The sequence below is a fragment of the Rattus norvegicus genome, chromosome 7 (genome assembly GCF_036323735.1).
Source record: "Rattus norvegicus strain BN/NHsdMcwi chromosome 7, GRCr8, whole genome shotgun sequence".
Lineage (NCBI taxonomy): Eukaryota > Metazoa > Chordata > Mammalia > Rodentia > Muridae > Rattus > Rattus norvegicus.
In genome coordinates, this window is record NC_086025.1 from 34333001 (window position 1) to 34358583 (window position 25583).

Sequence of the window (25583 nt, forward strand, 5' to 3'; positions counted from 1 at the left end):
GGGGTCAAGGTTAGTTGAGACTGCTAGTCTTTCTATTGGGTCACCCTCCTCCTCAGTTTCTTTCAACTTTTCCCTAATTTAACCACAGGGGTTGCCAAATTCAGTCCATTAGGTTGGGTATAAATATCTATATCTGTTTTAGTCAGTTGCTTGTTGGGCTTCTTGAAGGAGGGCAGTCATGCTAGGCTTCTGTCTGTAAGCACACCACAGCATCAATAATAGTGTCAGATCTTGGAGCCTTCCCTTGATATGGATCCCAAGTTGGGCCATTGGATCCTAAGGAGGTCATTGGACCTCCTTTAACTCAGTCTCTTCTCCATTTTTCCCTGCAGTTATTTTAGACAGAAATAATTCTGGATCAGAGATTTTGATTGTGAGATGGCAACCTCATCCCTCCACTTGATGCCCTATCTTTTACTTGAAATGGACTCCACAAGTTCCCTCTCTCCACAGTTGGGCATTTCATCTAAGGTACCCTACCTGAGAGTCCTGAGAGTCTGTCTCCTCTCAGGTCTCTGGTAAATTCTAGAGGGTCCTCCCAAACTCCTTCCTCCCCCTGAGGTTGCTTATTTCCATTCACTCCGCTGGTCCTCAGGGCTTCTGTCCTGTTCCCTCCCCAATACCTGATCATGTTCCCCCTTTCCCCTCTGCCTCCCCTCTCCCACTCAGATTCCTCCCTACCTCTGCCTCCCATGATTGCTTTCTTTTCCCTCCCAACTGGGATTGAAGCATCCTCACTTGGGCCCTTCTGCCTGTTAAACTTCTTGAGTTCTGTAGATTGTATCCTGAGTATTCTGTCCCTTTTTGGCTAATATCCCCTTATTAGTGTGTACATACCATGCATGTGCTTTTGGTTCTGAGTTACCTCACCCAGGATTATATTATCGAGTTCCATCCATTTGCCTGTAAAACTCATTATGTCCTCATTCTTCATAGCTAAATAGTATTCCATTGTGTAAATGAACCACATTTTCTGTATCTATTCTTTCATTTTGGGACATCTGGGTTGTTTCCAGCTTTTGGCTATCACAGAGAAGGCCACTATGAACATAGTGGAGTACATGCCTCTGTGGTATGATGGGCTATCTTTTGGCTATATGCCCAAGAGTGGTATAGTTGTGTCTTCAGGTAGATCTATTTCCAATTTTCTGAAGAACCTCTAGATTGATTTCCAGAGTGGTTGTACCAATTTGCAATCCCACCAGAAATGGAGGAGTGTTCCCTTTTCTCCACATCCTCACTAACGTGGGCTGTCATCTGAGTTTTTGATCATAGCCATTTTGATTGGTGTGACTTTGCTCCTTTGCTAAACCATAAACCATTAAAATGAGTGTTTCTGTTAGTTTGTTTTGCCTGCTCACAATTCTGGAACTAGATTTTTGTCTTCTTCCTTAGTTTCTTGTAACTTCCTTTATCTTTATTTTCCAGTTGTCCAAAGTCATTGTGCAGATTTTTGGAAACCTCATTATACATTGTTTTAAATTATACATTGCCTTTTACAATGTCTGAAATGTGCGATCATATATAAATACTAAGAAAACAGCAACAGAAAGAAATGTAGGCAAAATTTCCTTCTTAGGAATGATCTTTTTGCTTTTCTCCTTCAGTGCTGAGGACAGTCTTTTTTGCCATGAATTTTTAAATGTGTGTTTTGTTTCCTTTAATGAATATTTCATGCTTATTTAGTGTATGAATTTAATAGCTCAGTTCATCTAGCATGTTTAAATATAAGTTACATATTTTTTAATGAAAAGGCCATGAGTTTTCAAGACAAAACTCAAGTAGTAACAGTGGAACAATGGCACTGTTTTGTGCTTTTGTAAATCCCTTTAGTATTTAGTCTAATATAACAAAGCCTCTCTCTGTAGCTGCTTTGGTTTTCAGTGTGTTAGGATGTTTTGGTTGGATTCTGAAAAAGTCCACCTTGACATAGATACACAGTACAAAGGGCAGAAGTATTTTAGTAAGGGTTTAAGAGAGCTACAGATAATATTCATTGCTAGTCTAGAGATGTTCAGTATGTCTCACTGCAGATATTAATTGTGTTGTAGAATCTGAAGCCTCATCAATGAATTTTCTGACACTGTACCCTAAGACCCATTGTCTAGCTTCACTTTGGATGAGTGACTTATTTGTAAATGGTTTGATTCTGCCATGCATTGACTTTTTGAAAAATACTTGTAGAAAAGTTAGGTGAATCTTTCAAATGTTCACTTCTACCATCATCTCCAAACAAAACACAGTTGATAGCATCACCGAGCATCTCAGAAAAGTCATTAAAAGATGAACAAACAACGAACACAGGAAAAATATGTATCGGGATGATTTTGTTCTTACAAAGTTGTTTCAAGCTTTAAATAAATTAAGTCTGAGAATGACATTTAGAGATGATGAAGCTGTAAGATTCTTGGAAGGAGTGAAATTATTTCAGTGAGGCTGTAGGGATGGGGAAGGCCAGGAGAGCAACTTTATTAGCTAACAATGGAAAGGAGGCTTTTGTTCTCCTGTCATGATCATAGCATGTCACTCAGTGATCTAAGGACAGATGCTTATGCGCAGTGACCCAAGATCCAGCCTTTAGACGTCAGAGTATTTCTGCTCTCTTTATAGAAATGAAATTTCACTTTAGACAGTAAAAGTTACATTCAATTTTCAAAACTGAAAATTAATCAACAGCCTTTTTATCTAATACATTTAACTGGAATACAATTACATCATTTCCTTCCCTCCCTATACTCTCTCCAGCCACTCCAGAGTTGCTGTTTCCCATCATCTCCTCAAATTATAAATTTTCTTATATTGTCATTCTTACAACTAGATACACAGACATGGAAATGCAGCCTGCCAAGTCTGCCATTTCTGTTGTTTATGTGCAACTGATTTCTGTACATATAATTCTAGGGCTGACCACTTCATATTAGATAGTGAATCAGGTCACTCAACCTTGGAAACGGGGAACTTCAATTCCCTCAGCATTACTTGCCTGTAGCTCTTTATTTAGGTTATTTTGTATTGAAATATTCTTCAGCTTTTCTGATAATATTTAGATTAGTGTTACTATTACTGGTCATTTCACTGGGTAGCAGAATATATGCTTTGATTTAATCCTTATGTTTCATTACTACTGCTACATTTGGGCCAAGTTTACAGTGCACATCAGCATTTTAAACATGAGGATTTCATGAGCAACGCGTTTCTATTAAAAGAGAGATTCTAACTCATCAGCCTGAGTTAAACATTCTTTTCTAGGTTTGATGAAAAATAAAAGTGAACTTACCTTTTCCCTATAGTGCCTCTGGTTGAAGGGGACGGGGAGTGTTTCATAGATGAGCTTACAATGAATTATTCTGATCAATACTCTGAAAATTTATTTTATAGAGTTTTGAACAATCTAATTCTTATTTTAAGATGCAATAAAACTGTACAAATGAAATGCCAGGAAATGTCAGATTCCCGGTGTCTCAATGGGAAAGTATATTGATAAACATTGTCAATAATTTCCTTTTGTCTGTCTTATATTTTTATGAGATTATACACATAAATTGATTCAGCCTATTCATGACAATAAGATACTATTGTACTGCATAAATATAGTAACTAAAGACTAGAGTTTTGCTCAAGGTTATTTACCCAGAAAGTTTCAGAGTGACATTTAAGCTGGATTCTTTCCTTGCCATTGGCACTAACCACCTCTGTTACTTTTCAGCTTGATCTCCATACTTCAGTTCTTTTAACTATGTCCAAATAGTGCTTTATGTCCTGTGAAATTAAGTCATTAGAAAAATAACAGCTCTCAAGTGATTACAATTGGTGCAGTATCACAATGAGAGTCAATGTTGTTAAAAGCTCAAACGAGGAGAAAATGTATCTTTCTGACCTAAATTCAGTTCATGGAAATTCGAGGAAGGGCTTGCCACACACTTCTCTCTTACTCCGTTCCAAGGTAGACAGAGGAAAGCACAGCTTTTCCTGTCAGGTGTTCACAATCACCACTTCTAAATAATTAATATAGATTACTATATTAGGTTTAAAGTAAAATTACACATTGCCAAGCATATCTTCATGCCAGTGTGTCAAATTCATCTGAATACATCATTAGCATCATAGGCTGAAAGCTCAGGGCCTTTTAACACCGAGGAATTCAGTCGTTGACATAGTGGCTATTAGGTAGTGCCAAAAGTTATTTGCTCAACGATGAGATATATTTGGGGAGACAGGTAAATTCATGGATCCATTTTTATCAATAAAACCATCAGTGATGGAGTAAATCTCCAAATGACATTTATTTCCAAACACTTTTTCTGAGAATGAAAAGAAGGGAAATCCATATACTAAATAAGATTGCTGAGGACCAAGGCTTACTAGTTAGGAACTGACAAAGCACGAAGGCAAGGTAAATAACTACACAGTTAAATGGTTTTGTTTCTGAATCTGTGTTCCTGGGGTGTTAGACTGAACATGTATACTCTGAAGGTGGCAGGAGATCTTATCCACTATAAACCCATTTCTGTACCCAGGAGGCACTCTGTCACCGTGTGCAATAATAGGAGTGAGATTGCCTAGAAATTGGGTGTGTACTTGTCCTACCAATTATATGACTTTAGGCAAAGTCTTTACATCTGTCTCAATCTCTACTCCTAGTATGTCTTTTGACAATTGGGTAAAATAAACATGATAATTGTTTAAGGTGGAGCCTTGGACATAAAGCACATCTAATAAATGCAGTTAGTTTTATAATGGGCTTATTCAAAGAAACTCTACTGAAACTTCTAAGAATACGATCATGACAGATTCCTCATGGGAAGGATGGACCTTGAGTAACAGTTAGTGCTAACCTCCACTGTGCTTTGAGCACATATTGATCAGGCCACCCTTTCTGTTGCTCAACACTTATCTGGAAGTCAGTCAGGAGGTTCTTCAGAAAATTGGACGTAGTACTCCCTGAGGACCCAGCTATACCTCTCCTGGGCATATACCCGAAAGATGCCCCAACATATAACAAGGGCACATGATCCACTATGTTCATAGCAGCCTTATTTATAATAGCCAGAAGCTGGAAATTACCCAGATGCCCTTCAACAAAGGAATGGATACACAAAATATGGTACATCTACACAAAGGAATACTACTCAGCTATTAAAAGCAATGACTTCATGAAGTTCTTAGGCAAATGGATGGAATTAGAAAACATCATCCTGAGTGAGGTAACCCAGTCACAAAAGAACACACATGGTATCTACACTCACTGATAAGTGAATATTATCCCAAAACCTCAGAATACCCATGATACAAACAGGCCATTTGAAGCTCAAGAAGGAAGACCAAAGTATGGATGCTTTAGTCCTTCTTAGAAGCGGGAACAAAAATATTCAGAGGAAGAGTTATGGAGACAAAGTTTAGAGCAGAGCTTGAAGGAATGGCCTTTCAGAGACTGTTCTACCTGGGCATCCATCCCATATACATACAGCCACCAAACCCAGAAAATATTGCTGATGCCAAGAAGTGCATGCTGATAGGAGGCTGATATAGCTGTGTCCTGAGAGGCTCAGTCAGAGCATGAAAAATACAGAGGCTAATGCTCACAGTTAACCATTGAACTGAGAACAGGGTCCCCATTGGAGGGGTTAGAGAAAGAATTGAAGGAGGTAAAGGGATTTGCAACCTCCTAAGAACAACAATACCAACCAACCAGAGCTCCCAGGGACTAAAACAAGGAGTACATATGGACAAACCCATGGCCCCAGCTGCATATGTAGAAAAGGATGGCCTTGGTAGTCTCCAATGGGAGGAAAAGCTCTTGGTCCTGCCAAGGCTGGACCCCTCACCCCCAAATGTAGGGGAATGTCAGGGCGGAGAGTAGGAAGGGTGGGTGATTACCTAATAGAAGACAGGGGAGGGGGATGGGATAGGGGAGTTATGAATGGGAAACCAGGAAAGGGGATAAAATTTTAAATGTAAATTAAAAATATCCAATTAAAAAAGAGTAGACTTATAAATAAACAATGTAAACACACCAGAGGAAAGGAAAACATATGAGTGCATTGCAGGAGTGAGATGTAAATTTGTATGATTCTATTCACAAAATGCACATAATTTCTCCATGAATTCCTTATCATCATGAATCTGATCAGTGTCTCAGGTCATTTACATAAATGAATGTAATGAAAGACAGCCCAGCAGTTTATGAGTGTGTACTCTTCTTGCAGTAGGGCTCAGTTCAGTCCCAGAACCCACTTCAGGAGCCTCACAACAACTTGTAACTCCAGCTCCAGAGGGATATGATGTGTCTGGTTTCCGCAGGCACCAGAACCCATTTGAAAAGATCCACACAAAGACACACACTGAAGCAAAGATAGGAAAGACCTGTATGCCTCCAAGGAATCAGAAACTGTGGTGAAGTTTCTAGTAACCTTCATTCAAGGTCATTGTAAAGAACTTGGAAGAAACTCATACCCTAGCCAAAGCAATTTCCCCCCTCTCTCTGCTTAGTGGCACACTGGCTGGCAAGCTCAAGCACCAGCACTTGTTTGAAGTTCATTTTACTTTCTGCTGATTTGTTGAATTGACATTCCCATTTTCCACCCAAACCTTGTGTTTATTATACTTGATGTTGTACCAAGTGTGTGTTCTATCAAATGCCACTCTTAGGTGACATGAAGGATTTTTCTAATAGGTTTCAAGGATGAATACCCTTGAAGAAGCTATCCATCACTTCCCCCCTCCCATCCTTCCATGAAACTCACACAGTGTGGCTTCTGGAAGTGTTTGCCAGTGACTTGCACTTCCTCTAGTTTTAGTTGAGGAACTAACCTCAGCGTATTCTTCAATGGAAGCTTCTATAGCTATTTCATAAAGCTTTGGTTGAGTAGTGAAAGCCAAACTCTACCTCAGCCGTTCAACTGCCCAGGATTGAATTAACCTTCCTGCCTGCTGTTACACCTGTTACATTTGAGAAAACGCTTCTCTGGGACAGGGATTCTCTGATTCTCTTATCTGATTTAACATTTGAATTCATTCTCTCTCTCTCTGTCTCCCTCTCTCTGTCTCACTGTCTGTCTCTGTCTCTGTCTCTCTGTCACTTTCTCCCCCTCTGTCTCTCTCTCTGTCTCTCTGTCTCTTTCTATCTGTCTCTTTCTCTCTGTCTCTTCCTCTCTGTCTCTCTGTCTCTCTGTCTGTCTCTGTCTCTCTCTCTCTCTCTCTCTGTGTCTATCCCTCTATCCCCTTTCTTTGTGTGTGTGTGTGTGTGTGTGTGTGTGTGTGTGTGTGTGTGAACATAGGTGCACACATGGGGAGGTTAGAGGACTAACTGGGGTATCAACTCTCATTTTTTACTTGGTTAAGACAGGGTCTCATTTCTGTTTTTGTTTTCTACTGCAGTTATGGGCTTAGCTGGTTCATGGACATCTCCCAGTATAAGCTCCAAGATTAGAGATACTCCTAAATGTGTAGTTTTTTTAATGGGCTTTTGAAATTCCAACTCAGGTACCCTACTTGTATAATAAGTCATTTACTAAGTAACCCATCTGGTCAGGCCTGAATGACTTTTATAGCTTTAAAATTGCCCAGTGTGGAAGATACACTCACAACACTGAACTCAATGTGTTGGCAAATGAATTTGGGTTCCATGTTGAGGTACTTTTATTGTCTTTTTTGCCAAGGGGATTTGCATTGTACTTTTAAATTACTTTCATACATAATCTTTTTCTCCTTTGAGAATTCAAATAGACTATAATTGTATCCACCCCTTATTTCCCTCCCTCACGCTCCACCTCTGTCCTTCCCCCAAATACCTCTTTCTCCTCTCCATGTCTGCATTTTTAATTTGGATAATTCATTATATCTAATCTGTGATGCTCATATCTGTGGCCACACCCTCAAAAAAATGATTCCCCCTCTCCCAGCATCTAGCAACTGCTCACAACTGCCTAGTAAGGGGTAGAAGTCAGAGAGCAATCACCTCTGGTAGGAAACACAACTTGGGGGAATTCTAAAAGTTGATAGCCATATCATGTCCAGTAGACAGCATATTCCAACATTCTTTCTCATCCTCCAGATCTTTCCACTCTGTCTTCCGCAATGTTTCTTGAGCCTTAACTGAGGGGCTGTGATAAGCAAGACCCATTTATACCTGAGCATGCTGTCTCCTGTTCTAAGTATGACCACATATGCATCTTTCCATTAACTGTTGCCCACCATAAAGGAAGCCTTTCTGATCAACTTCAACAGGATCCCACACCTGTTGTTATAAATGTAAATATTTAGAAAGTAATTTGACAGCACGAACACTTAGGTAAACAAGAAAATAGCAAATTCTACTCTAAGCTCTATGACCTGCTTGGCATAGGCTTCAGACACTATTAAAATCTCAAATCATGAGACTTCTTGTGGAACATTCATCTACAAGAATACAGTTGGTTACCTCATAACAGGCCTGCCACTATGGACCCAAAGGGAACATTTACCCTGGGAGGCTGATAGTGTGGCTTGCTGGGTCCAGGACAGGGTAAAACCACACAGGTCTTTTCCCCTCAGCAACCTATATAGTCGCTTTCTGTACAATGAAAACTAGCCAGGAGGGAAAAGATTTCCAAATTGGCTTGGCAGACAGAGGGTATAAGATGTGTTTTGTCCTCAGCAAGTGAGCAAGGAGGTCTTCCATTGTAGCTTTGGTGGGAAACTAAATGCAATCACAATGGCCTCTGTTGTTCTGCAGACCTCTGGGGTCTTTCATTTTTGCGAGTAGGCTATGCTTTGAGCTGTGATTTTGATCTAATACCCATGTGCTCTGGAAGTGCCAGTAATGTAGGACACATCCATTCAAATGCTTCTCTTTAAAACTTTGTATTCTGAAATGAATTTACTACCTAATGGATTTTCATAAGGCTTTTCTTACATCCTTGGTTTGCATTAGCCCATCTTCTTCTAACTCTTTGCCTTGCTATCTCTCTACCTCACTCCTAATGAATTATTTAAACTCCATGTCCTTCTCTTTTTATATCACAGGTAATTTACTGTCCCTACAAATATAATTCTATTGGCTTGGCTTCTGTGGTAGGACAGTTCATTATGGCTTTTTCCTAGACCCATCCCTTTGATACACCCATGTCCTCCTTGTCTCTTCAGTTTGCTCAGTATTGTGTGGTAGGGGGCAGGGCAAGCTTTCCTTCTATTTCTTCATTACATCTTTTCAGGTTTATTTTTCACTTTTTATTCTGTTTTCTTTTTTAATTCTCTCATGCATCACTTCCCTATCCCAGTTTCCCCTTCCTCCATTCCTTTCAGAGCCTCCGCCCATATGGAAGTTGTATGTTTAGTTTTTCTTTATTTTTTTCAGGGGGAGGGTGTTTTAAAAGAATATTAGAAAGACTCTACCAAGAAAAACAACCTAGAATTTTTCATATTATCCCCCATATTTAAGCCAAATAAATCACACACAGTTTTACAACTATTAGTATAATTGCACAGATCAGTCAGATGTGGTTTCTCAAGATAAACCTATAGTTGCTCAAAATAATTTTAACAAATGATCGTCACTTAAAATAGCACAACATACTTTTACAACAAGGCTTTTCCATATAGAAACAGTACTACCAGACTTGCGAATCTTAAATATTTTCTAAGATTATTCATATCAATATGCATATTTGTATAAATCCCAGTACTCTTTGATATAAAAAATACAGGATTGCATTTAGTTTTTTAAGAAGATTCCTTCAGGGAGCAGATGCTTACAGACACATGTTAGCGTCTCATCGGTCCAGCCCTGAGACAGCAGTGTGTGCTAAGATGAACACCTGGACTTCCAGCTGTGTAGGGCGCTGACAGTGAATGACACTGAGGATATCCTTATGAACTTGAGAGTTTCCTCTCCCATCTCCCATGGCAACAGCTGCTGAGTTCTCCCAAACCCGTGATGCCGTGTCTGAGCTGTCATTTCTGGTATCTACTCTTCTGTAGAAATAAAATATACTCCCAAACACAGTCTACCATGACAAATATTGTAGTTCAAGGTTAGGAATCGAGGTACCAGGGATACACAAGTTACCGCGAAGCCAAAATTAAACCAACCAACCAAAAAAGAAAAAAATGATATAGTTTGTGTTGTTCCCCGGCACTAGGTTATTATCTTCAAGTACAGTGATTATGTTTTGGAATATTTGTAAAGCTGGGAGAGACATAATGCACATATCATAAAGTCACAGAAAGCAAATCTGAATAAAGAGATAAAGCAAAAAGAATAGAGACGGATATGAAATCATCAACGAATTTTTTACGTGACAGACTCAATTGTACTTTCCTTAGAGAGAAACCAGTCATAGCTGAGGAGTATTTGTGGGGGGCAGGGGGGGTTGTGCTTAGGTCCACATTTAGGTTTCTGAAGCATAAGGAAAAAAAGTTCATCATTCTGACAGACAGGTGTCCACAATCCCCTGGCCTCGCTTTTTAAACTGAATTGCTTCTAACTTCATATTGCAGTTTGAAGACTGTTAGAGAAAGGGAAAAGATGGAAGCCCAAACAATTTTTATTTAATCACCAGGATAAATGTGTTACCATGCAGAAGGCTCTCCAGGCACAGTACAGTGGGGTTAGAGCTCTGCAATTTTGCTGAAATGAAAAGGCCCTGCCTCTCCTTGCTTCAGAAGTCGCTCTTATTTATTTGCAAGCAAGCATGAACAAAGCACCAAAAGCTGTTTGGCCTCATTGAATGACAAACAAGACCTTACAGTTTTACATCACATCAGTGGAAAAACAATTATCTCGGGGAGGTAGGGGGAAGATGGGCAAACATTTTCCTACAGAGTTAAAAACTCGAGGCAATGTGTCTGGAATGTGTTCCTCCCTTTCGGAGGCCCCTCTATTCCCTGAAACATCTGTCTCAATTTCCGCTCTTTCTAGAGCCCACTTTTAGTCTCTCTGCAAAGCCATTCCACTGAAACTGCCTCACTATGACCACACTGATGGAAACCGTGTGTCTTTCTGTAGTTGCAGTCCAGCTTCTCCGCTGGAGATTTCTGGCCAGGCCTTTTTAGCATCTCTGGACACCTTCTGCAATATCAAGCAATCTACTCTTAGATTCATGTTTGAAAGCAGGCGTCCACCCATTCACAGAGTCTTGGCACAAAATTCTTAGAGTCACATGCATATATGAATTAAATGCATCTTAGACAAGGATTTTTTTAAAGAGTATACTCCATAAATCTTATCAGTTGCTTATTATGCTTGAGCATAAAAGTACAAAGACAGAGGTATATTCAGTGTTTACAAATAGGCCAGAGTATGAAATCAACCAATGGGCATACATGTAGGGCAGAAAGGGGCTAAAATAGAGGACCTAGAAAAACTAAATTTTTTAAATTAATACTATTTTTAATAAGTAATGAAATGTACTCAATTCTATCAAAAGTATAAAAATATGTCTATCTTTAAAAATCACATGGTTATTATAAGACAAGCAGTAAATAGCTAATCTAATTTATATTCCTGTTTTTGAAATTGCCTTTCAGGTAATAAATAAATTAAAAGTAATTTGTGTGGTTTTGCTTTTCTAATGAGTGCAAATAAATGCAGATGGGTGCATGCTGGTGTGATCAATCACGAATGTGAGATTTCTGATGATATCCTGGGAATAGCAGAAACAAGGAGTGGGGTCAGGGTATTGCTGCTCCAAATGTCTTTAGCAGATCTCCATCTGAGGCTTAGAAGGTCGCTGAGAAGAACACACTCATCAAGAAATAGAAAGGAATAAACCCTAGCATAAGGGAAAGGAATTGAAAATGAGGGATTTCTAAATAACTTTAGAAGCAATAACTCATAGGAGAAAAAATGTAAGGCCAAAAGAATGTGAAATTTGAAAAAGTATTCTGAAAAAAATTAACGATTTATCATTTTAAATGGCTCCTATTGCCAAAGGTCTCAATAATGTCAATTTTAATATAATCAAATATTGTTGGAGTATTTAGTATCCATGTGGAGGTATCTATAGCAAATGACACCCATAATCAAATTATGTAGTTTTCATGCCACTGTAGGTTTTGCCTCAGTGGGAAGATTAATTTACAATAAAAATTAACGGAGAGCCATTGTGGGTACCACAAAATAATTGTGAGGAGGAGAAGATTTGATCTTCTGAAGTAAAACACTAAAGGAAGGAAATTTTAGTCTGCATCTCAATTGTTATCTTCGAGGGATGATAAAAGTGAACTGGGCTCAGGAGTGAAGAGGAGACCTTTGAATTTTGTTCTGCATACTTTTGATTAAAGTGATTTTAATAACTATATATTAAATGGTATCATTTAAAAAGTGAAATATTTTTAAATCTGTCAAATGAAAAAAAAAATGAAGCCCAAGGAAATAGCAACAAAAAGGGGGGCATTGAAACCAGTTCCTAAGATTTGAGAAACAACCTTCGAAAACAATAATTGTATTTCTGAGAAACATTTGTGGGGGAGGTACACTGTGTTGATTGTAAGAACAGTAGTGACATCTTGTGGCACAGAGGGACACATTTTATATTTGTACCATGGGCATAGAGGGTGATTGAGGTTACTGTGAAATTCTGTTTGTTTTCAGACTGAGAAAGTGGCAGAGAGGCTTTCTGGGAACAGAGAGCTCCTCACTCCAGGCCCACAGCTAGGGGACAGTCAGGATGAAGACAAGGATGAAGAATCTACTCCCAGACTGATCGATGGATCTTCCCCACAGGAGCCAGAATTCCCAGGACTTCTGGGTCCACACACCAATGAAGGTCAGAAAAGTTAATATTGAACTATAAACAAATTCACTTGGTCATCTCTCAAAACTATCAAGTTTTAACTCATTCCACAAGGAGTCAACCTTGCCCATGGCAAAAGAAGTCATAAGTCCTAGAGGAGGACTTACAGGTGTTGTATTGCTAAACAGTTATGTTGTCATTCAGCCTTGTAAATATTTATTCTTTTATCCATAGGTTGTTGCTATTCCCAACCTTGGTCAGAGTTAGAGTGGGTAATGGTAATGTAGACTTATTTCTGTATAGAATGCTGATCATAAATACCTGTGAGTACTCAGCCATAAACGGGGTATTTACCACACCCAAGGACTCAGAAAAGATCTTGAAATAGGGGACTCAAAACTGAAGGTCCTCGAGGATGGGAAGGATGCACAGATAAATGTATAACTGCTCTGGTTACCTACACGTGATCAAGACAGTAAAAATTCCAGCATGGATGACAGAAACCCCTCCTCTACTAGCTAGCGAGCAAATAGCTCCCCAGTCCCTCAAGGGACAGATTCACAACTGTGTGCACATAGGCCATACTGAGTAAACTAAATGTGTCAAAATAAATAAAACAAATGAAGACATATGAAGCTAGGAGGGAGATGAGATAGAAGACAGAGAGGGTGTTATGCAGAGTACGAGGTGTACATGATGAGGATGCATGGTATAAATGTATGAAATCTTCAAAGAAGACAGAAACCTAAAGTTAGAAGAACTTGCCAATTGTCAACCTCACTCCAGAAAAGAAGTGAATAACCCAAAGACCAAAAGAAAAATCTAGAATGTTGGAATATACTTTGAAGCGTGGAGTTACATGTGTATTTTGTACTCAGATATCAAATAGCCTTTATAATGCACCTTTGTCCTGCTGGAAAGAATCAAATAACCAAAGACTCAGGATGGAAATATTTGCCTGGCATCTTTACTTGAAATCTTTCTGGGCCATGTATTTCCAAAACACAGCACTGGATGAACGGATGGAGAGTCCTCCTCTGAGATCAACACAGCACAGTTCAAACTTGTTCTACACAATGGAGGCTGACTAGACAATGTCTTGTGCTGATTGGTTACCTTCTGTTTGTGGACCACACCAACAGCATACCGCAGCCTTCTTTTACCCCTTATAGTCTTTCTAGATTGTTAATAATACTTTTCTTTTACATTTCAATAATAAAGTCTTAAATTGAAAAGGATACTGATTTGGGGTTGAAAGCCAATTTATTAAGATTTGAGACTGTATTTGTAGGAAAATGTTGGTCCTCTCTCCCACATCTCTCCACTGTAGGAAATAGGTCTCTAGAACTTATCCTATATAACAACGTGTTTATATGTCAGCTCCCCTTTTACATTACCCTGTTTCCTGGCAAACAACATCCAACTCCCTGTCTACATTTTAAAGTATTACAATTGAGTTGTAAAATCTCATCCTTGCTATCCAGTCATTGACAGTGATTCATGGCAACTCCTGGCAAAACCACATACCTTCGGAGTAGGAACTGTCACCTCCTTGATAAACAGGAAAAATAAATGCCAAATATTGTAAATCTGTGCAAAGTCATCGAAATGAGCTAGTGAGTATAGAGTACAGACACATGTACAAAATATCAAGTCAGTTTCTTTAAGGAACACATCATGTTCTTCCCACATAGTTAAATTTCTATGTAATAGAAAGCTGCAAACAGATTTTTTTCAGATTACAATAAAACTATATCATTTTTTCCTCCTCTTCCATCCATTCAAATCTACACAAGCCTCCTTGACTTCTCTCAAATCCATGGCATTCAGTTGGGGCAGAGGAAACAGAAACATAATACACAATCTTATATTTATTTGCTTTTTAAAGAATTTTATTTATGATTACTATATTTACACAATTTCCATGACTCATTCTATTCCTATGTCTCCTCCAAGTCTTTGTCAATTTGATATATATTTTTCTTTAATAATTATTGACTAACATAAATTCATGTGTGTACACATATACATACATACAGAGAGTGAGAGAGAAAGAGAGAGAGAGAGAGAGAGAATATGTATGTATACATATCTCCCCAAATCCATTTAATGTTGCTCACAAGTCTTTGGGAATGACCACTTAGGGATGGATAAGCTCCCTGGAAGTTTGTTCCTGAAGGAAATTGTTTTCACCTCTCTCAGCAGCCATTGACTAACTGTAGTTCTTATTCTAGGAGTCAGATGGTCTAACATTTCCCATAGCCACGTTGCTGTGTCAACTAGCATGCTCATTATGCAGGTACTTTTTGGACAACTGTGTTGTTGAGATTTGATCATTGTCACTTTCCTGTCTTCTCTATTGCAGCAGCTTCTCTAGTCCTTTATGCCTTACAAACATTTTCATATACTCTTTCATGATATTACCCAAGACTGAGATGTAGGAGTTATATTGTAGATGTATCTGTCATAGCTGGGTACCTCACAGTCTATGCATTTTGACCAGATATGGATCTCTATAATATTCTTTGTCTATTACAAAGAGGAACTTTTTTGAGGTTGAGTGAGACCTACTCTTATGTGTGGAAACAAAAAAATGGGTATTTAGAATACAGATAGAAATTTACCGCTTTAGGGTATTAGATTTAGTAGGCTCTCCTCTAGTGTCCAAAATAATGGGTAGTTGGCTAGATTTACTAGCCAAGTGTCCTGTGCACAGGACCAGGATCTTCCCTCCCCATGCCTTCCCTAGTCTCCCAAGCATAACCCTGTCTGCATAGCTTGGGCGCAGTCCTTCAAGTATTTGTTGTGAAGTTTGGGTTAATTAATTTTTGAGAGAATATCAACAAATATCTTATATTTTATAACTGAGTCAACTGAGGGTATATAATGAAGTCAAAATGTAAATCACATTTTAATTTCCAGAAAAGAAGCATACATTCATGCATGTTTAACAGCTCAGAAAATTTTAGAATATTAAAGTTCAAAATTTTCTTTTTCAAAGTTAATTCAATTCAAATGGTCACAATCTATGAGTACTAAAACAAAAATTAATCACAATCCAAGTGAATGTGTATAAACTATTCTGTGCAATCAATGCTAAAATATAAGACTAACACTGTACAAAATCAAATACCCTCACTTAAAACTTATCAGCGGTAATAGTGAAATTATAATGACTAGAGAACATATCAAAGATTAAATACCTTGCAGATTCCCCTTAAAGAACTCTCTTTACTTTCTTGACTAAATGATTTTTATCCCAGAGTTGTTACTGTGTGTAGTATACCTTTTTAAATGAAACCAATAAGATCTTAATAGGTATATTTTAGTTCTTAATCAGAAATGACAAAGGAACCCTCAACCTAGAGATGAACTATTCCTCTTAGCCACAGTACGAGTATTCCAGAAAAGTTCCAGGTAAATGTAGACAAACTCGTGACTGAACAGTCCTCAGGTTCCTTCCCACTACCACCATTTCCTCTCCTTGTCTTGATAGAACTCACTTTACCTCATAGCCTTACACCTTGTACTGAAGCTAATTCATATCTTCAGTTCACCTCACACCTCACTGCTCTTGTCTACATCGTTTTTCTTAACCATGAACCTCATCATCCAATCCCTTACTTTACAGATAAAACGCAGTCTCCCAGCCAGACCAGACTCACAATCCACCTATCGTAACAATCATGCACTCCACTCGTTTATTGCTAGGATAACTGAGAGACTGCATGTCTTCCTACTTGTGAGATGTTGGTATATTTTTTTACTGTGCAACAAGGTCTAATTGCTTCTACCTTCCCTTCAGCAACCAACCTCTCCTTATCTGCAATGAGGCTGTCTTCTTCCAATTCCCCCATTGTGATTACCTATTGTGATGGTTGGCTTTTAACTGTCAACTAGAAATAAATTGGGACCACCTGGAAAAGCTCAGTGAGGGGATTGCCTAGATCAGGGTCCTCCCATGAGTGTATCTGTAGAGATTGCCTTGATTACCTTAAGTAACTGTAGAAGATACAGCACGGAAGTGGCTGATGCTATTGCCCAGTTCGGGATCCTGACCGGGATAGGAGTAGAGAATTCAAAGTAAGCACTAAGCATGCATGCATTTATGCCTCTCTCCTCTTGGCTGTGGATGAAATGTGACAAGCTTACCCAAGCTCCTGCCACTGTGACTTCCCTGTACACATGGTAACCTAGAATTGTGAACAGCCGTACACCCTTGGTTCCTCAAATCCTTCTTCGTCCGTTTATTTTATCATAGCTGTAGAAATTGAACTAGATCAATCGCTTTACAAGACACACAGCTCCCTCTGAGTTATGACCATCTTTTCTTCACCTTTCCTTTCAGGAAACACCTCTACACAATTTTCCTCTTTCTCTTCCCTTCAGTTTTTACTGACGTATAGTCATTTATCATGTGTTCCAGACTTTCCAACCTGCCTCCTGTGTACTTGTATAAGTACCACTGTATACTGTGATGACCATGAACTTGATGCCATCCCTCCGCTGCCCAAGAAGACTACGTATTTCTATTCACGCTTCAACAGAATTAAAAAGATCAACAAAAATGACTTTGCAAGTTTAAGTATGGACATAAAGATTCATCTTTCCTAATAGACATCCCTGAATTTTTAATTATGTGAGATGTTGGTATCTAGAATGAAACTTTGATCTTAAAAATTTCTAAAATTAGTTCCTCATTTTGCTTAAATATTTGAAAGCATGTTTCAATAATGGTAAAATGGAAGAACACATAGTCATAGGCAAGAAAATTACATAATTGCTATTAATTTTCAAGCTACTTTGACTAACTTTAATTATAAATAGCTTACTTCATAAGCTACAACTAATTTTCACATTGTAATTTTGGGTGCGCTGACATGGTATTAAACTAACAAATGTTCTGGGCTTCTTTGATATGTTTCCATTAAAGAACAGTTGACTTATGATTGAAGAATATGAACTTATTCTACTTTTAGAATAGTTGCTTTCTTAGAAGCAATTTAGTAGTTGTCTTGATAAAGCATTTCAACAATATAAATATTTCTTTCTAATGTCTGTATTTTGGACTGTCAGGAAAAATGTAGCACTTTTGTTTTCAAGGAAAACACTTTAAAGAGAAAATTCCAGACAAAGATTATGAAAAATGTAAAGAAAAGAAGAGCTATTTAAAATATAATACACCATTTATTTAGTAAAATGATAATTTTCTCTAGGAATATGAGCACAGATCTCATTTGAAAAGCACTTTGATAAAATAATTATCTTATCACAGATATAATACAGATTAATATTCATATTTATAATTATTATGTATTTATTCATGTTTTGTTTGAGTCAACCATATTCAAGAATGTTTAGCTATTGCCATATTTCTCTTCTAGGTGATTTAAAAAGGATTGATCTGACATCCAATTTAATATCAGAGATTGATGAAGATGCATTCCGAAATCTGCCTCGCCTCCAAGAGCTGGTCCTGCGAGACAATAAGATAAAGCAGCTTCCAGAATTGCCAAACACTTTGACATTTATTGATATCAGCAACAACAGACTCGGAAGGAAAGGCATTAAGCAAGAAGCATTTAAAGTAAGCTTCTGATGCTACCTGCACAGAGTAGCTTCCAGTTTCTACTTTCTCTTCTGTCATGGTCTAGCCTTGGCTCATCTCCAAAATGATTTCATGGAACAGCAACTTTACCTTCTCAAAGAAGCTCCTCTCCACTATCTGTGGAAACTGAAAATAAAGTGTATTCTGGTTCATTCTGAATGTGGTCAGGCCCTATGAATGCAAAGTGGGGCTTGAATTAGCAGTCAATGGTACTTGGGACACATGTTGGCAAAAAGCTCCCAGAAGACAAGACAGAACATGTAACTTTTCTTAGAGATCCACAAATGGGGAGATCTAAAGTTGTTGGGTGATTGGGAAGGGAGGAAGGAAGTATGGCTTTGAGGATAGAAGGACACAAGAGTCTAGATTGAGTTATCCTTTGGGAATTTCTTTTGTAAGTTGAAGGAAACAAGTCTGGATTTGGAAGCCCTGCTTGGAACAATGGCTGTATTCCAAGAACAATAGCTAGCTAGTTTTCTTAGCATTCCCCCATTCCATTAGAATCTCTCCTGCAGATATAGGTTAAATGGTAAGTTTTTACTTGGTCTTTGAAGGGAAAATTATTGTACTCAGGTAGCTGGTGGTGGGAAGTGTGAACGTCTGAAGGGTTCCGAAGTCAATGGTGGCTGAGTTTAGGGCATCTCATCCTACACATTGGCAAGGGTTGAAATGAGAGGGCATGAGTGGAGATGAGTCACTGCTTCACTGGGGTACTTGGCTAGTATATACCAGCTATTGTCTAAATGTTTTCTGTCTTGCCACAATACAATTTTTCTTATGAAGCATTTAGTCATTGGCTAAAAGAAATTTTCATTTTTCTAAATTTATAAAAATATATATATATATATATATATATATCTCCCTTTTGAGATCTAATTTCAAAACATATCCAATGGAATAAATTGAGAAATTATATCCAAAGTAATAATTTTTTCTAAATGATTAAACCATAATTTTCATTTCTATGACAGAGTGCTTACGACAAAATTTTTCAAGGTTGATTGAATTGTCTAGTAATTTAGGAGCCAGGGTCCTGACAGGGACATACTAGCTTAAATTTGTTGCATATAGAAGGAAGTCAGTCTTCCATATGGCTGTTTACAGGACATGTATGATCTACACCATCTCTATATAACGGATAACAGCTTGGACCACATTCCTCTGCCACTCCCAGAAAATCTGCAGGCTCTTCACCTCCAGGTAGGTTTCTCATGGTAAATTGAGCCCCCACTGCAGGATGATCAAACACAAATAAAAGGAAGCCAAGACTAACAAATTTATCCATCATGACCTATTGACAATGTGCATCAATTTCCTTGCTTCTGTTTCTCTACTAGTCATGCTAATAAAGTGTTGGTATCTTCACGGTTCTGTCTACTCTATTACATTGATGGTATCTTCAGTCGTTATTTTTATTCTTTTAGAAATAAAATTTAGTTAATAAAGATTTCCCTTTAAATTGAAAGGTTCATAAAGGGAAGGCAAAAATCTAGCTTGCTTTATAGTTTTCAGAAAAAACTTTTCAGGTTCATTCCTTTTTTTATTTTTTTTATTTTTTCATTCCTTTTTTAAAAAAGAAAATCATGTTTTATAATGAAGTAAGTTAAGTCCAAAGACATCCACATGTCCTGACAAAATGACGTCTCCATGTTTTCAGTAAAAGAGAGTTCAGTTTTTCCCTTTTACCTTCTTCTCTTATGAAAAACAAAAACAATAAACAAAATAAAACAACAATAGAAAAACATTTCAAAGTTATTTCTACTCCCATTAAGCAGAACCTGATTTTGGGGGAATGAAGAAAAACACATTTTCACGAATATTATGATCTACTAGTTTCTAAGCATATTTCATTGCTTTCCATATGATTACACTGTGCTCTGTGAAAAATTTTAGCTATTGAAAAAATGGTAGATAATTTACTTCATACCTACATGGCTATAACTTACTTTACAGCAGTAATCAGGCTTCTCAGGTATATTCTATTTTTTGGTGGAATAAATAAATAGACAAAATATCCATTACTTGCTGAAGTACAAGCAAGAAGTAATTTCTGGTTTCTATGATTTTCTCTGTACATTGTTACTATTTACACCTCCATTTTCTTATTCCTGCTAGTGTTTATATTCTGATACTTTTGTTGTATTTCTGTGTAGATCTGAAATATGGCTAATTTGTCTCTTGAATTTTTTTTTCATTTACTTTTTTTATTGGATATTTTTTGATTTACATTTCAAATGTTACTCCCTTTCCTGGTTTCCTAGACATAAGCCCCCTATCCCATCCCCTTCTCCTTCTTCCATAAGGGTGTTCCCCTCCCCATCCACCTGCTTCCCGCACCCTCGACATTCCCCTACACTGGGGGTCCAACCTTGGCAGGACCAAGGTCTTCTCCTTCCACTGGCGCACAACAAAGCCATCCTCTGCTACATATGCAGTTGAGCCATGTATAATCTTTGGGTAGTGGTTTAGCCCCTGGGAGCTCCGGTTGGTTGGCTTTGCTGTTCTTATGGAGTTGCAAGCCCCTTCCGCTCTTTCAATCCTTTCTCTAATTCCTTCAATGGGGGTCCCATTCTCAGTTCAGTGGTTTGCTGCTAGCATTCGCCTCTGTTTTTGACATGTTCTGGTTGTGTCCCTCAGGAGATTTCTATATCCAGTTCCTGTCAGCATGTGCTTCTTAACTTCATCAATCTGATTTAGTTTTGGGTTGCTGTATGTGTATGTATGTGTGTGTGTGTGTGTGTATATATATATATATATATATATATATATATATATATATATATATATATACACATGGGCTGTATACCCATGTGAGGCAGGCTCTGAATGGCCGATCCTTCAGTCTGTGCTCCAAACTTTGCCTCCATAACCCCTCCTATGAATGTTTTTGTACTCCCTTTTAAGACGGAGTGAAGCATCCGCATTTTGGTCATCCTTCTTGAGATTCATGTGGTCGGTGGATTGTATCTTGGGTAATTCAAACTTTTGGGCTAATATCCACTTATCAGTGAGTGCATACAATGTTTGTTTTTCTGTGATTGGGTTACCTCACACAGGATGACATTTTCTAGTTCAATACATTTGCTTAGGTATTTCATGAAGCTAGCTGAGTAGTACTCCATTGTGTAGATGTACATTTTCTGTATACATTCCTCTGTTGAAGGACATCTGGGTTCTTTCCAGCTTCTGGTTATTATAAATAAGGCTGTTATGAACATAGTGGAGTGTGTTGTATGTTGGAGCATCTTTTGGGTATATGCCCAGGAGAAGTATAGCTGGGTCCACAGGGAGTGGAATGTTCAATTTTCTGAGGAACCTCCAGACTGATTTCCAGGGTAGTTGTACAAGTCTGCAATCCCACCAACAATGAAGGAGTGTTCCTCTTTCCCCACATCCTCGCCAGCATTTGCTGTCACCTGAGTTTTTGATCCTAGCCATTCTGACTGGTGTGAGGAAACTCAGGGTTGTTTTGATTTGCATTTACCTGATGACTAAGGATGTTGAACATTTCTTTAGTTACTTCTTAGCAATTTGATGTTCTGCAGCTGAGAATCCTTTTTTTAGCTCTGCCCCCCATTTTTAATAGGGTTATTTGGTTCTCTGGAGTCTAACTTCTTGAGTTTTTGTATATTTTGGATATTAGCCCTCTATCAGATGTAGGATTGTTAAAGTTCTTTTCCCAATTTGTTGGTTGTTGTTTTGTCCTAATGATAGTGTCCTTTGCCTTACAGAAGCTTTGCCGTTTTATGAAGTCCCATTTGTCAATTCTTGATCTTAGAGCAAAAGCCATTGGTTTTCTGTTCAGGAAATTTTCCCCAGTGCCCATGTGATCAAGACTCTTCCCCTCTTTTTCTTCTATTAGTTTGAGTGTATCTGGTTTAATGTGGAGGTTCTTAATCCACTTGGACATAAGCTTTGAATAGGGCAATAAAAATGGATCGATTTGCATTCTTCTACACACTGACCTCCAGTTGAAAAAGCACCATTTGTTGAAAATGCTATTTTTCCCCCATTGGGTGGTTTTAGCTCCTTTGTCAAAGATCAAGTGACCATAGGTATGCGGGTTCATTTTGGTCTTTAATTCTATTCCACTGATCTACCTGCCTGTCTTTGTACCAATACCATGGAGTTTTTATCATTATTGCTATCCCTTTGACCTCCTTTCATTTTCTGATTTCTCTGGCTAGGACTTTAAAGTACTATGTTGAATAAGTAGGGAGAGAGTGGGCAGCCTTGTCTAGTCCCTGATTTTAGTGGGATTGCTTCAAGTTTCTCTCCATTTAGTTTAATGTTAGCTACTGGTTTGCTGTATATTGCTTTTACTATGTTTAGGTATGGACCTTGAATTCTTGTTCTTTCCAGGACTTTTATCATGAAGGAGTGTTGAATTTTGTCAAATGCTTTCTCAGCATCTAATGAAATGATCATGTGCTTTTTTCTTTGAGTTTCTTTATATAGTGGATTACATTGATGGATCTCCTTATATTGAACCATCCCTGCATCCCTGGGATGAAGATTACTTAACCATGATGGATGATCATTTTGATGGGCTCTTGGATTCTGTTTGTGAGAATTTTATTGAGTATTTTTGCGTGGATATTCATAAGGGAAATTGGTCTCAGGTTCTCTTCCTATTTCGGGTCTTTGTGTGGTTTAGTTATAAGCATAACTGTGGCTTCATAGAAGGAATTTGGTAGTGCTCCATGTGTTTCTATTTTGAGGAATAGTTTGGAGGTCTTCTATGAAGGTCTGATTGAATTCTGCACTAAACCCATCTGTTCTTGGAGTCTTTTTGGTTGGGAGACTTTTGATAAGTGCTTCTATTTCTTTAGGAGTTATGGGGTTGTTTAGATGGTTTATCTGTTAATGATTTAACTTTGGTACCTAGTATTTGTCTAGAAAATTGTCCATTTCCTCCAGATTTTCCAGTTTTGTTGAATATAGGCTTTTGTTGTAGGATCTGATGATTTTTTTTTAATTTCCTAAGATTTTGTTGTTATGTCTTCCTTTTCATTTCTGAGTTTGTTAATTTGGATACACTCTCTGTGCCCTCTTGTTAGTCTGGCTAATGGTTTATTTATCTTGTTGTTTTTTTCAAAGAACTAGCTCCTGGTTTTGTTGATACTTTGTATAGTCCTTTTTGTTTCTACTTGGTTGATTTCAGGCCTGAGTTTATTTCCTGCCTTCTATCTTCTTGGGTGTATTTACTTCTTTTTATTCTATAGCTTTTAGGTGTGCTGTCAAGCTGCTGACATATGCTCTTTCCTGTTTCTTTTTGCAGGCACTCAGAGCTGTGAGTTTTCCTCTTAGCACAGCTTTCATTGTGTCCCATAAGTTTGGGTCTGTTGTTTCTTCATTTTCATTAAATTCTAAGAAGTCTTTAATTTTTTTCTTTATTTCTCCTTTGATCAAGTTATCATTGAGTAGAGCATTGTTCAACATTCATGTATATGTGGGCTTTTTGTCGTTTCTGTTGTTATTGAAGACCATTATTAGTCTGTGGTGATCTGATAGGATGCATGGGATTATTTCTATCTTTCTGTATGTGTTGAGGTCTGTTTTGTCACTGATTATATGGTTGATTTTGGAAAAGGTACCATGAGGTGCTGAGAAGAAGGTATATCTTTTTATTTTAGGATGAAATGTTTTATAAATATCTGTTAAGTCCATTTGGTTCATAACTTCTGTTAGTTTCTCTATGTCTCATTTGAATTTCTCTTCCCATGATCTGTCCATTGATGAGAGTAGGATGTTGAAATCTCCTACTATTATCATGTGAGGTGCAATGTATGATTTGAGCTTTAGTAAGGTTTCTTTTATGAATGTAGGTGCCCTTGAATTTGGAGCATAGATATTTAGGAGTGAGAGTTTATCTTGGTGGATTTTTCCTTTGATGAATAGGAAGTGTCCTTCCTTATCTTTTTTGATGACTTTTGGTTGAAAGCTGATTTTATTTGATATTAGAATGGCTACTCCAGCTTGCTTCTTCGGACCATTTGCTTGGAAAGTTGTTTTCCAGCCTTTTCCTCTGAGATAGTGTCTGTCTTTGTCTCTGAGGTGTTTTCCTGTAGGCAGCAAAATGCAGGGTCCTCTTTAAGTATCCAGTCTGTTAGTCTATGTCTTTTTATTGGGGATTTGAGTCCACTGATGCTAAGAGATATTAAGGAATAGTGGTTGTTGCTTCCTGTTATTTTTGTTGTTAGAGGTGGAATTATGTTTGTGTATCTCTCTTCTTTCGGTTTCATTGCAAGGAGATCACTTTCTTGCTTTTTCTATGGTGTACTTTCCATCTTTGTGTTGGGCTTTACCATTTATTATCCTTTGTAAGGCTGGATTTGAAGAAAGATATTGGGTAAATTTGGTTTTGTCATAGAATATCTTGGTTTCTCCATCTATGTTAATTGAGAGTTTTGCTGGATATAGTAGCCTGGACTGGCATTTGTGTTCTCTTAGGGTCTGTTTGACATCTACCCAGGATCTTCTGTCTTTCATACACTCTGTTGAGAAGTCTGGTGTAATCCTTATAGGTCTGCCTTTATATGCTACTTGACCTTTTTCCCTTACTGCTTTTAATATTCTTTCTTTATTTTGTGCGTTTGGTGTTTTGACTATTATGTGACAGGAGGAATTTCTTTTCTGGTCCAATCTATTTGGAATTCTGTATGCTTTTTGTATGTTTATAGGCAGCTCTTTCTTTAGGTTAGGGAAGTTTTCTTCTACAAATTTGTTGAAGATATTTACTGGCCCTTTAGGTTGGTAGTCTTCATTCTCTTTTATATCTATTATCCTTAGGTTTGATCTTGTCATTGTATCCTGGATTTCCTGTATGTTTTGGGTAGGAGCTTTTTGTATTTTACACTATTTTTTGATGGCTGTGTCAATGTTTTCTATGGTATCTTCTGCCCCTGAGATTCTCTCTTCTATCTCTTGTATTCTGTTGGTGATGCGTGCATCTTTGACTCCTGATTTCTTCCCTAGGTTTTCTATCTCCAGGGTTGTCTCCCTTTGCGCTTTCTTTATTGTTTCTCTCTACATTTTTAAATCCCGGATGGTTTTGTTCAATTCCTTCACCTGTTTGGTTGTGTTTTCCTGTAATTCTTTAAGGGATTTTTGTGTTTCCTCCTTAAGGGCTTCTACTTCTTTACTTGTGTCCTACATGTCTTTAAGAGAGTTCTTTATGTCTTTCTTAAAGTCCTCCATCATCATCATAAAATGTGATTTTCTATCTAAATGCTACTTTCCCAGTGTGTTTGCATATCCAG

The 25583-nt window shown here is 37.8% G+C and overlaps 1 protein-coding gene across 2 annotated transcripts in view; it reads left to right on the top strand.

The window, feature by feature from the left end:
- Epyc (epiphycan) overlaps positions 1 to 25583 on the top strand; it is a 37514-nt gene that overhangs the window by 9669 nt on the left and 2262 nt on the right. For both annotated transcript variants that reach the window (NM_001108088.1, XM_006241286.5), the window contains 4 exon segments: positions 12572 to 12746; positions 17140 to 17298; positions 18098 to 18300; positions 19426 to 19521. In NM_001108088.1, coding sequence (NP_001101558.1) covers positions 12572 to 12746; positions 17140 to 17298; positions 18098 to 18300; positions 19426 to 19521 — 633 coding nt within the window.